Source organism: Lissotriton vulgaris, chromosome 11, assembly GCF_964263255.1.
Source record: "Lissotriton vulgaris chromosome 11, aLisVul1.2, whole genome shotgun sequence".
In the NCBI taxonomy this organism is placed as follows: Eukaryota; Metazoa; Chordata; class Amphibia; order Caudata; family Salamandridae; genus Lissotriton; species Lissotriton vulgaris.
Genome location: NC_141699.1, coordinates 513,096,800 through 513,110,458, shown reverse-complemented (window position 1 = coordinate 513,110,458; position 13,659 = coordinate 513,096,800). Strand labels below are relative to the sequence as shown.

The 13,659-nt window shown below is 47.2% G+C and overlaps 1 protein-coding gene across 1 annotated transcript; it reads right to left on the bottom strand.

The window, feature by feature from the left end:
• Nucleotides 1-2,770: 2,770 nt before the first annotated feature.
• On the bottom strand, nt 2,771-4,656 carry LOC147683094 (uncharacterized). The gene is made up of 2 exons (XM_086944781.1): nt 4,172-4,656; nt 2,771-3,901 (listed from the first exon to the last, which is right to left on the bottom strand). The coding sequence occupies exons 1-2, from the start codon at nt 4,530-4,532 to the stop codon at nt 3,348-3,350; spliced, it is 915 nt and encodes a 304-aa protein (XP_086800907.1). The 5' UTR covers nt 4,533-4,656; the 3' UTR covers nt 2,771-3,347.
• Nucleotides 4,657-13,659: the final 9,003 nt, after the last annotated feature.

The following is a 13,659-nucleotide window of genomic DNA, read 5'->3' as shown; positions in this document are numbered from 1 at the left end:
TCCCAAGATCCCCCCGACTCGGAAAGCTTACTGGGTTTTTCCCTTGTCAAAATTGCAAGGCTTGCCACTCGAGTCACAAAGTCACCAATTATGAAATTCCAGGTACTGGTAAAGTGAGAAAAATTAACAAATTTCTTACATGCACAAGCCCATTTTGTGTATATCGTCTCGAATGTCCTTGCAAACTTTACTATGTTGGGAGTTCAATTCATCCTGTAAAAAAGCGAATCTTGGAACATGCCAGAGCAATTGAGCATAATGACCCAAATTACCCTGTAGCAAGACACTTTGCACTGAAACATAACAGTGACAGCAATCTCCTCAAATTCCATTGTCTTGATCAAATACTTCCGAAAGATTGTGGAGGGAACAGAGAGTCACAAGTGAGAAAACTTGAGTCGAGGTTCATCATAGACCTTCAGACGAAATTTCCGCTAGGATTAAATACAGGGGAAGAGTTAGCCAGTCATTTAGACTAATTAAGACGTGACTCTTAACATCTATAACTGTTTAAAGGTTGCAAGAAAAAATCAGAAATGTTACACTGTATATCTTGTTTTTTTGCTGTTTCTGTGGATGAATTTTTATTGAAGTATATGAATGATACATTTATGAATTTATCTTATAATTTTGATAGCCCATCCAGGGCTTAATAACTTACGTTTGCTGCAAAAATGCTATATAATTGATGCATTATGGCAACCACTATAAGATGGCCGCCGTGTTTAATATGAATTTGGTCTCTCTTTTGTGTTGATTGAACATCAGATTGACGTCAATTTCTACCTTTATTTAAATGCACATGAAACTGATGCGAGTGACAGCAGACGAAGGCGCGATGCCGAAACGCGTTCTGTTGAATAAAACATTGAACTTTGATAACTGAGTTGTGGAGTGCCGTCAATCCCTTGCCTCTGGAAGGGAATTTTTAGCTTTTTATATATGTATATATATATATATATATATATATATATATATATATATATATATACATACACACATATATATATATATATATTTTATGTTTTTATTTTTATGCATAAACCAAAGAAGGCAATACCGTCATGCGCAACATGAACCATTGTCTACAGCCACATGTTGAAAGTAAAAAGTATCCCATTAAGATTGCACATGTGCAAATCTTAAGACACAAATGGGCAGATGTAGGTAGGCCTATACCGGTCGGTAATGGCCGAAAATACCGAATTTCGGCCCTTACCGACCGGTATTGAGCCATTGGGATGTAGGAGTCCGAAAACCCTCCGAATCGGTAAAGTTACCGAATCGGTAAAATTCCGAATCGGAAAAATTACCGAATCAGTAAAGTTACAGAATCGGAAAATACCGAATCGGTAAATATACCGAATCGGTATATTTACCGATTCAGAAAAGTTACCGAATCGGTAAAATACCAAATCGGAAAATAAGAAGTGGTAAAAATGATCATTGAGATGTAGGTAAGCACAGAAATACTGAATTAGCCTCAAAATCGGTATTTAAGAGTCGGTATTTACCATGGATTGGAATCAGGTGGTAACCAGCTGCAACCCATAAAAAAGGACCCAAAATGCAATTCTACTTGCACAATGGCGGCATTTTATGTCATTGCAAGACGGCTACGGCTACAGCAGGAAGGAGAGAGGGAAAGGCAGAGAGATGAGCAGGTCTACAGAGAGAGGATCACCCTGTTCATGCTCACAGAGGCAGAGATCCTCCAGAGGTACAGATTGGACTCAGACACCATCTTGGACCTCATCAGGGACCTCCAACCACTGTTGGAGCACACCACCCCAAGGGCACACGATATCCCACCGCACGTGCAGGTGCTATGCAGCCTACATCTGCTTGCGACTGGCAGCTACCAGAGTGTGGTTGCTGCAGTAGGTGGGGTGACCCAGAGCAGCCTGTCAAGGTTTTTCCACAAATTCCTTGACGCCATGTTACAGAGGATGGACCAATACATTTCTTTTCCTGCAACCCGTGCGGAACTGGTCCAAACAAAATCAGACTTCTACCAGATGGCACGATTCCCCAATATCATTGGCTGCATTGATGGCACGCACATTCCCATTTGTCCCCCTGCTGCCACCGAATACATATACCGGAATAGGAAGTCAACGCACACCATCAATGTGCAGGTGATTTGCAATGCAAAGTGCGCCATCACTGACCTTGTGGCAAAATTCCCTAAGAGTACCCACAACTCCTATAAATTTCAAAACATCGGCATCTATGCACGGCTGACTGCAGGGGAATTTGGTGAAGGATACCTCCTAGGTAAGACAGTGTCTGACCCCCATAATACCGATTACAGTAAGAAGTACATGTATGCATGTGAGTAATGTATTCCCTTTTCCTTTTAGGAGACAGTGCATATGCCCTCCGCTCATTTATACTCACACCCTACCTCAACCCCTCAACACCCAGCCAAAGGAGGTATAACCGGGCCCACAAAAGCACAAGGAATGTGGTTGAACGGACCTTTGGGATCTGGAAAAGCAGATTCAGATGCTTGCACAAGAGTGGAGGTGCAAGGCAGTATACCCCATCACCTGCTGTAAGATTATTGCTGCCTGTACCATGTTGCACAACCTTGCGGTGAAGAAGGTTACTGAGGTGGAGTTGTCAGACTACGAGGATCATGACCACGACATTGCTGTGCCTGACACACAACCTGCTGGAGTGTCAACACCAAGTGATGGCAGATACAGACGTGAGGAGATTACACACAACTATTTCTGAGTGAGTAATGAGACACAGACAGGTTGTGAATGAGAAGAACGTAATTTAATTTTGCCACAACGTTCATGCACTGATGTGCAACAAAACAAACTAATTAAACGTGGGGACTGTATGTCCCGGGTTTCCTCACCCACACCGGCAATGTCATTTGCGGCCGATCTTCCCAGAGCCACTGGGATGTTGCTCGCTGCTTTCTGCATGGCCTGCAGGCTCAGCGGAGTGCCTGGTACTCCTACGTGGCTCAACTACAGCGATTGCCAAGCTGCTGCGGCTACTGCTGTCGTCTGCCTCTGCCACATCCAGGGCAGGATTTACAGCAGTGTGTGAAATTATCATCGCCTCCAGGGCACTTGTGATCCTGGCCATGCCCCTGGTGACCTCTGCCGTGTTCTGTGTGAGGCTCTCCTGCATATTGACGCCTCTACGGCATAGCTGGGATGTGGCAGTGGCCAGCCGATTCATGGCCCTATTGTGAACACGCGCATCCCAGCGCCTTGTGTGTTCCAGGCTGTCCATTTTTGCTTAGAGCTGGGTGATGGAGTTGCTCATTTGCTGCATTCCTAATGCAATGTCTGCATTTGTCTTTGCTACCTCCCTATTACTGTCTACAATGTCTCTGATGCCTTCCCCATGTCTCCTATTTGTTGGTTTAGGACTCTGAATTGGCGGTGGCAGGCCTGTATAGATTTTCCCTGCATGCGCTGTATGCGCACCATGCTCCCCTCCAGGCCACGGAACACAGTGCCATCTCCAGGTGCACCTGCACTGCTGGGTCTGCGTTGGCGTCTGTGCGATGTGCTTGACTGATTGGTGGACTGCGGGGCAGCAGGAGTCACTTGTACAGTTGCTGGAGCCTCACCCTCTGCTCCCTCCATTACTGGCAGTGGGGCCACGATTCTCCTTCTGGCTGGTGAGGTTGCAGGTGCAGACAGGGACATTGATGGGGAGTTCTCTGGTGAGAAAACCAATGGAGGGGATTGTGAAAAGTGTGGGGAGTGGGGAAACACGAGGGACTGTACTGTATCATCCTCATTGAAGATGGCAGTGGTGTCTTCTTCCTCCTGCGAGGCTTGTACATTGCTTGGCCCTGCCTCCACACTCTCCTCCCTCGCTGGTGCAGTCCCTTCTGATGCTGAGGCTCGACTGCCTGATGTTGCGCCTAGGTATAAAGAAGCGTATGTCAACTGAGTGCTACTGTGTCACAGTCACTACAATAAATGCTTTGGACATTTAACTTTCATTTATCTGATTTACTTTCAGTGCCTTGCTGATGTCTGTGCACTTCACATGGTCCTACATTAGCTGACTACATTTCCCATAATGCATTGCTCCTGTATAGTGCTAGCAGTACTGGACTGGGGTTGGCCTGTACACAAAGGCTAAAGGGAAGCTGGTTGCTATGGGGTGTCATGCTGCGCATGCCTCTTACCTTTTCTTGTAGCTCTGGCTGAGCTGTCCACATCTCCTAGTCCCACAACACTGTCAGGCTCGATGGTTGAGGCCACCAATTCCTCCAGGTCGGTCAGGGGGGGCGCTGGGTTCCTGCCTCCACCGGTGACACCAGCCTGCTTAGGAATTTCTGCCATCTTCTTTTTTGTGAGGCTCCTGATATCATAAAAGCGTTTCTTCAGGTCCTCAATGTTCCTGCTTGTTACACCCACTGCATTGACCTTTTCTCCTATAGCAAGCCACATTTTCCTTTTAGCAGACTCAGGTACAGTGAGGGACTGCCTGCCAAATAGCTGTTTGTGGACTCTCACAACTTCCTCCACCAGTACCTGCAGCTCCATGCTGCTGAACTATATTTTTCTTTTCCTCTCTGCCTTCTGGCTCTCAGTGCTGCTTGCCATTTGTCTTGTAGAAAACTCCAAACAAACTCTCCCTGCTGCTCTGTCTCTCTGCTCAGCTCTGACTGCCTCTCCAGAACCTTCTAATGAGTTGCAGCTGCCTGGGTAGCCACTTCCTGGTAGGGAGGGGGAGGGTGGTAGCACCTGTTTTCATTAGTTTCACTTTTGCTTGCTTTCTGAATCGGAATTTACCGATTCGGAATTTACCGATTCGGTATTTACCGATTCGGTATTTACCGATTCGGTATTTCCAATGCATTCCTATGGGCCTTTTGGCCCATAGGGATGAATGGGAATTACCGATTCGGTACTTACCGATTCGGTAAATACCAAAAGTCCGATACAGATTTTTACCGATTCGGTATTTAATACCGATTTTTTCCCTACATCTCATTTACCGATTCTTGAATACCGAATCGGTAAAATTCGGTATTTAAAAATCGGTTAATGACTTTTACCTACATCTGGCCCAAAGTCAAGTAGTAGGTATAGAACAGTACATATAAATCATGACAATACATGTTTGAGTCTGTCTGGCAGTCGGGCCAGTGTTGTACCAGGGCTGCCATCTGCGGACCTCAGCCCATAGTATGCTCTCCACCACCCCTAGACCTTGTAAAACTTACGGGTAAACTCTGCCACGATAAGTCACCTTTTCTGCTACCATCTAGACATCCAACCCCCATCTCCATTCATGTATTGAAAGTATCTTTAGGGCTACCCAGTACCTAGCCACATCCCTTTTGGGAACCACTGGACAAAAGGCACTAAAGATGAGCTTGAAGCGCGGATCATCAATGTCATTCAGGATCCTCAACGAAACATACTGCTGGTCAAGCGGGAGTGAAAACCTCCAGAATATCTGAGAGTTTCTGGATGATCACTCTTCAGTAGGTTTGTCTATGGGGGCAATACCATGGTGTATGCATGAAGTATCCTACTGCCTCAACACATCACACACAATTCGGTGTGGACGCCCTTCCAATGTTGTTCAGCCTGCAGCAGTCATAGTAGACTCTATGGAGGATTTTGAATTTTATCAGATACTATGTGACTTAAGGGCAAACTCACATGGGATCATCAATGCCACCTCCCTGTCTATGTCCTCAAAATCGCCCACATCTAATGTATTATGGTGCAGGGTTGTACAAATGATCTCAGACATCACCGCTGAACAAGTCAGGTACACTCCCAAGGTGTGTCCACTGGACTTGATGAAACAGGTCAAACCATGCAATAGAAGGCTGGTTGCAATCTCCACTTTATTTGCTAAACAAGCACTTGCGATGTATTTGGGTGCTAGGTCTGCCCACACTCCTCAGGAATGGGTCCGAGCCTTGGTGTATTGTAAAGAGCAAATGATCATCTATGCAGAGGAGTTGCCAATAGCCTCCAGACCAAAAGATTTTTGGGCACTGCGGACTTGGTTTCTGCTGCAAAACCCTGACCGACCTGCAGGCGACATGTTGGTGCACACATTTGGAATTGTATAAAAATCTGTCCTGGCCCATGACACCAGCTTAGCAATAAATGTAATGTAAACTGTGTTTTTTCTATGCAACACTGTACTTGCCGACTTTAGGAAGTTGGGATGGGTGGGGGGGTTGTTGACTTTGGAACATGTAAAAATTTGTTTGCACTTTCATTGAACAATGTAAATTAATAGAGAGGCTCTCTGCACTGTTGTGTAACATATGTGCAACCTATTAAAATAAAATATAAAAATCGCCGACATCTTGCTTCCATCTCTCTCGGAGCTGGCCCAGTGTATCTGGCATATTATTATTGATCATTCTGTACACATGGGAGAATGCACCCCTACACAATGCTTTTTAAAATATTTTTTTAAATATGTTTATGGTCATGCACTGCAATAGTTTTGCAACATTTTGTGAAAATCCGCTAATGTACCACTGTGACAGATATCACTAAGTTTAAATGCCTCATAACTTAAATAATTCTACACATCACTGTATGCTACTCGAGTCTAGGCCACTATAACCAGGGCCACTGCAATTATGCGATTGTACGGCCCCAGACATTTTCACATAATTATGGTTTTGCCGCATTTGCCACACAATCCTTCTCCTGCTGCATAATTTGCATATTTAACAAATAATTGTTTGTTGCTCAAATCGTTCAAACGTTACTAAAGACACAGCAACACGTGTTGCAGCACAGTGGAAGGCCCTCTGCAAATGTTGACTGGTCACCTTTCTGTTGCTTATTGTTTTATATGGGTGTTAAACTGGTTCTAATAAGGTAAAACCTATGTCCAAACAGTGTTAACGAGTGTAGAAATGTGAAAATAATGATGTAATACTATCACAGAATGTGCCACATTATGCCGCATTATTTGGCGTTTCTTGCCACATAGTTAAGTTATCAATGCTGCATAATTTGGCCCTTCCTTGCTGCATAATTTCAGTGTCCCTGACTATAATGTATGCCACTCCACTCTACAATACTACATTCGATATTTACAGTGCAGTGGCATACAGTGGAATAGTGTACCGTGAAGTGGCAAGTAGAGTCCAGTCACCTCAAAGGAGCCGCGAATTGCTTTCAAGGCGGTAAAATCGCCGGGCACATCTGAGCCGTGGGTGACTCCGTAGTGCGGCGCTGAGCCGTGATTTTGCCTCGCAGAGACGCCGAGCACACCTGTGAGCCGTGATCCGTGAGTCGACCCACAGCACGGTGGGGAAGCCGTGAGCTGTTGCAAGTTGACCTGCAGAGAAAGAGCATGGAGTTAGAGGGAGCGCGGCAGGCAGTGCAGAGCCGCTGAGAAAACCCAAGAACCAACAACAAAAAACTGATAGGACTGTAGAAGCTGACAGAGCCACAGCCACAGCCGTAGTCAAGGCAGAGGCAGAGAGCTTCAACTTTGACTTCAATAAGGACACTACCGGCGTCAGGAGCAGGAGCTGCCACAAGTGAGTGAGTTTGAGTGGTTCCGGATCAGTGCTCAGAGTTCGGAGACCACGCTCAGAGCATTGTGTCTGCCCTTAGCCGAGCCGAGCCGTGCCGATGGTGTACACCGAGCGGGGACCCCTCACCACCCACTGAGCAGTATCCGGAGCAGTGTCCGGAGCACGGAGCACCTTGAGTACCTGATGCGACCGGAGCATCAAAAGTGTCAAGAGCAGACGCCGGTGTGGGAGGTAAGAGGTAAGAGGTGGTGGTGAGCGCTGCAGCCGTTAGAGGCCGCCGCGAAGTAAGAGCCAGGGGGTGTGGTCTGAGGGGCTGCTAGACTAGGTCTCCCAGCTTGCGCCCCCCCGCGCACTCCGCTTGCCTGTCCCTCCCTCCCCTCTCCCTCAAGAAACACAGCTCAATACAGGGGTCAAAATTCAGGGGTCACATAAATACCCCCTCCCCCAGCACGAACTGGCACCAACTTGCCCAGGGACAGAGAGACGCATAGAGACACAGAGACTTAGAGCCACCAACTGCCACTTCAATCTTTTAGCTCTGTAACACAGCAGCCTCGTAGCTCATGGGCAGGCGGGGTCAAAGCCTTAATATCCCACCAGCATTCACACCTCACAGGTCTATCACGCTGGGCCGGGCAAGGCCCCTTGTGGCCACTAATCTCAGAATCCTTTTGGCCAAGCAATCAACAATATCAGCAGGAGGAACGAGCTTCCCTCGGAAACTTGCCTCCTGTTAGAGGGTCTCAGGCTCGACGACGGCTGGCTGTAACCCCTAGAAGAACGTCAGGCTCTGCGGTCTCTCCAGTTTTCCGTCTGCAGCGTGCGAGCTGAGTCGGTCACTCAGACAATACACCATATAGGTATATAAGGCGCGCACCTACAGGTGTTTCCTTCAACGCTTTTAACCCTCTTAATAAGGTGGCTCACAAGCAACGAATTTCACTGCTCATTTGGGCCCCAACCCCATCCCCAGCCAACGATGTATAAAAGAGGACGTTGAGAAAGACTAAATCCTGCACGGAGGATGAGGCGGAAGTGTACCCTGAGAGTTTAGCACAAAGAAGGGTAACCAGAAGTATAAGTACTCAAAAACCCCAGGACCAAGTCATCGGCACTGGCAATTCCCTCCCTCAAGGCCTCATCACTCAATTCTTTCAGGCCTCAATCTGCCCATCACCCTTGGTAGAACCACCACAAGGTCCACAAGGTCCTGTGAGCAGTGCCGCACCGGGGCCCCCAAAGTTCCCCCAGGCTCAAAGGGATCCTCACTACTGCGAGTCTGTTAACGTCGAGACAACTGGGAGCCCGGAAGCACATTTTCAGCCCGTCGCCAGGGTGAAGAGCCCGATCAGGATCACCGCCGACATTCACGACGGGCCCACATTGGGGGTAAATGCGGACACAGACATTGAGAGGCCAAATGAGCCTGTCGCACCATCCTCTCCAAAGAGCACAGGCAAGGAACTAAATGCAACTGTGACATCCCGGGAAAAACAGAGGCCCAACTCCCAGGGAACGGAGGTACCAACAATCTCGTTTCTATTAAAACTGGAACAGTCAATCGAACGCACACTTGAAACAACACCTATTAATCTAGGAAGAGCTACTGTCCCGCGAATTGCACAAACGGAGGGATGGAGCCCGTCGGGCTTAACTCATCATCAAGATCTAACTGAACCAATTGAAGAAGCCACTTTTAAAGATTTTAACTTGTCCATTATAAGAGAAGTTCAGGACACAATGGCTAGGGCACTGCTCTGGCAGTCCACAAAGATGGAAGTTCAAATCGATCTTTTGCAGTCGATAGCCCAGCACCTGACGCGTCAAGATGACAAGCTGGCAAAGCTGGAAGCCCTATTCGACGCTCAATACGCTCACGCCGCCAGTATTAATTCCTGTGCCGCCGTAATCGATAAATGGGCAAGTCTACCAGAAGTTCTAAAAGAGATGCTTGCACTTGCTAAGGGTCTGGGCGAGACGACCTTGCAAGAACAAGCTGGACAAAAGCCACCAGTATTGACGACAGAGCACGCTGAAAAGTCAAATTATATCACGGCGGCCAACAGTGCCCCAAAGGAACCTTCAGTAGGGCCCTGTAATAATTACACATTGGCTGTACAAGGGAATGGTGACCCCGAGGTCTCGGATCTTGATACCGTTAGTGTCGGCCTGTCCGTCATTACCCCTCTGTCGGAGAAGGCCGAAGGAGCACCGGCAAGCGCTAAAGCTCCGTTGACAAGGAGAGCTAAAAAAAGACTTAAAAAACAACTAAAGAAATCTAAAGCCAGAAGTAGAAACATACCACCAGCGTCATCAACCATGGGTGCCACTGTAACTAAAAGTACCCCATAACCACTCTCTCCCATTTTCTTACCTAAACAGGCATCTAAGATCGGCAAGCCTTGTGACGCATCCCTCGTTTCTGGTGAGGCCCAAAGACAACAAATCCCTTTTACAAAGGGTCAAACCAACGAGGATTCTCAACAAAGGCCTTCACAGGTGGCAGTCGTCGCACCATCAAGTGCCCCCAGCCCTTCCGGCTGGGTTCCTCAACACGAGACTGTAATAAATCCTAAACAAAACCAAGGCGCCCAGCAAGAACTGCCAAGAGTGGTAGGTCTTACGTTTGAGGGGCCAGGAAATCAGCAGCCAGGCGACACAATCAAATATCACCCAAATTCGACACCAGACCAGGGGGAGTGGCATGGACTGCCGCGTGCGGATGGTCGACCCAGCATAGCGCCTAATGGGCAAGACATAGAAACCACTCACAAAAACCCACCAAATTTAAGCAATCAGAGGCCAAAGCACCCGGGAGAAGGGACGAGCCGGTGCTCCACTGCACATAAAAATAAATTAATTACCTACGAGCTACAGCTAACCCCAAGGTATATAGCTAAATGCTCGTTTGACAATATTGAACAGGTCCAATATTGTACGCCTTTTTGGCCACATTGACTCGCTGTCACAAATCACATCAGAAAACATTGAATGGGTGAAATTTAAGAGACTGGAGACAGACACCCACAACGATTCTACCATAATCGGATTTGTGACTCAGCAAGCTCAACAGGCCGTCCTTAAGGAAGCAACACTATTCGCTGAATGGGGCATCGAAGTTGCCGCCCCAAGAGCACTGAAATATCCACACGTTCTGATGCCTCACTATGAAACACATGAACCTACATCTGTTCTCAAAGGCACAAGGTCCACCCGCCCAGACGGGGGGACTAAATCAGGGCGGGCAAGAACCCCGCTAAAAATCAAAATTCAGCAAAATGACTGGCAACGGAGAGTGCAGCGGCCCCAGCAGGTATCAGATCATCCGGAGGTCACTTGGAGGCAGGGTCCCTAACCTAACTAACAGCAATGTAAACAATGCCCGTGCAAACCCACTCAGGGGTCTAGTTGATAAGTTAACCATTATTTCATGGAATATCACTGGGCTGAGTAACATTTTTAGGGACACTGCTACACTTGATTACCTGGCACAGGGGGACATACTGTGCTTTCAGGAAACCTGGGCAAGGGCAACGACCGCCATCGGTGGCTTTTACGAACACTTCAAACCAGCGACTAAAAGGACAATCTTTGGTCGCCAGTCAGGGGGCCTTTCCATCTACGTAAGTCATGCGTGTAAAATATATACAACTGAACTAAAACTAGGCTCTCCTGACCTTCAAGCAATCACAATAGAGGGGTTGTTACCGGGTCAGAAATCCCGACCCCTTCTAATAATCAATTGCTATCTCAACCCAATTAAATATCAAACCTCCCAGGCCATGGAATCACTTATCACAACATTGGAAGACCTTTTAATAAACCGGGAGAACCAAGATGTAATAATCGCGGGCGACTTCAATTTCAGAGGCCTGGGTCTTATCCCGGAGACACCACCAAGCAAGAAGTCTGCCCCATTGATTGAATTTCTCGTAAATTTTAATCTGCACTCCACCGACAGAAAACAAAAAAAGACCCACCCAGAATGGACCGCCAATCCAACTTTTAGAAATGTCTCCACCATAGACTACATTTTCACCAACGAAGGACTGGCCCACAAACTTTGCAACTTCATAGTGGATGACAGAGATGAAATCAACCACAGGCCCCTCCGCGCCAGATTCAATTTGGCGCGGGAACAAGTGGTATCACAAGAGGTCATTGGATCCACGACCGGCGAAGAACATCATAAAGTCCTTAAAAGAATAAAATGGTCTACCAACCTCAGCCATAGACTGTCAGCTTATGTAAATAAACAGTTAGAATCCACTCCTTGAGATTAAGGGTGTCTCCTCCACAGTGGGGAACACCTTTATGTTTTTAGGTCCCCTCACACACCAACAGGCCCCTTGGTGTCATGCTTCATCATCGGGGTCATCGTACCCCTCTACGGGGTACGGCGTGCTGCGACCTACGGAGACGTGGGAGGACTTGTTAGACTATGTGTGGTGTTGGTGAGGGGGTATTTTGAATAAATGTGAGTGTATTGTGGGGTTTGGGAAATAGTGATAGTTAAAAAGAACCTGGCTCGTGGGGTGACTAACAACTATTTAATAAGCCCCCAGACTGGTGCTGTTAAAAATGAGGGTGGGAGGTCACTACGCTGACAATGTGCGTTACCTCCTTTTTGTGTGCGTCGACATGTTTCGGTGCCAGAAGCACCTTCTTCAGGACGGGGTGCACAAATCCCCACCTTACTCACGTTTCTCTAACTAATACCAGAATTTTCCATTAAAAGTGAGGAAAAATTACAGTGCAGGTAAAATTAATGTACCTAGCAAAAAAAGACGTTGTCTATTGATCAACCTGTAAAGGAAAGAAGACAAAACATTTTTTTCTGGTGGTCTCTCTCTCCATATCCATAGGTAAAATGTCCAGTGGTTACAGGTGACATACTATAGCTGTATTCCAGTGCTTATAGTGGGATAAAAATATTTTACAAAAAACACACTAGACTCACATAGACAGCTTATGTAGCCAGAAGGGAGGAAGAACCAAACCCAGTTCACACTGAGAACATCACACACCTCTAGGAAACATTGACCTCCGACATACTGAAATGTCTGGGCAATAATCACCGTCCAAAAAGCTGCCAATTCCATACTGGGTCTCGCCGTTCAAAATCGCAGTGCTTGATACAGAGTAAGCGTGCTCTTAACAAGGCAATTAGGGCACAAAAGAAAGGCACTCATTTGCCAGGGAGGCACACCATTGCTGCTTTGCGAACTGACTACAAAAATAAAGTCTGGGAGCACAAAAGACTGCAGACCGAACAGAATTGGCTGACCGTGTTTTCCTTAATTAAAGGTAATGATAACAGCAAGCTTTGGCGCTTCATCAACAGGCGTGCACAAGGAAAACAGTGTTGCAGGGAAAGTGTGGGAAGAGTACGCCAAGGGGCTGTACACCTGTGAGCCAAACCGGCCCACCCCCGGAAGCTTTGCGTGGTCCAAGGTGGCGGCTGCAACTATCGAACCCGAAAGCTCCCCGACAGAATGCCTAAGTTCAACCCGGCCCGGAAAGTTCACAGAGGCGGAGGTCCTAAAGTGCATCAAGGCCATTAAAACCAATGGCGCTCCAGGCCCAAATGGGATTCCGGCCCAGGTCCTCAAAACTGCCTCAGCCTTTTTTGCATCCAGACTTACCCCTTTATTTAACCACTCTTTTGCCACCGCAATTCTGCCAACCTCTTGGAAAGGTTCCATCCCATTCCCTATTCACAAAAAGGGGGATCATACGAACCTGGCCAATTATAGGCTTATAGCTCTCCTCGATATAGAAGCAAAGATATACGCTCGTCTTCTTCTAAGAGATTTGGAGGATTGGGTGGACAAGAACGGCATTCTCCCACCCACACAGACTTTAGGGCTAACAGCTCCACCCTCGATAACATCACAGCCCTTTCCTACCTCGCGAAGAAGGCCAATACGAGGAATAAGCTGCCCCTGTTTTGCTGTTTAATAGACTACTCTACAGCCTTTGACCGAGTGAACAGAGGTCGGCTCTGGGCAAAACTTGATTCCTGGGGGCTACCCCAAGTCCTGCTAAAAGCCATAAAAGCGCTCTATGAGGGGACCTGGGTCAAGGTGAAATTAAGTCCTACAATAACAACTGCAAGAATCGACACCAATTCTGGCCTC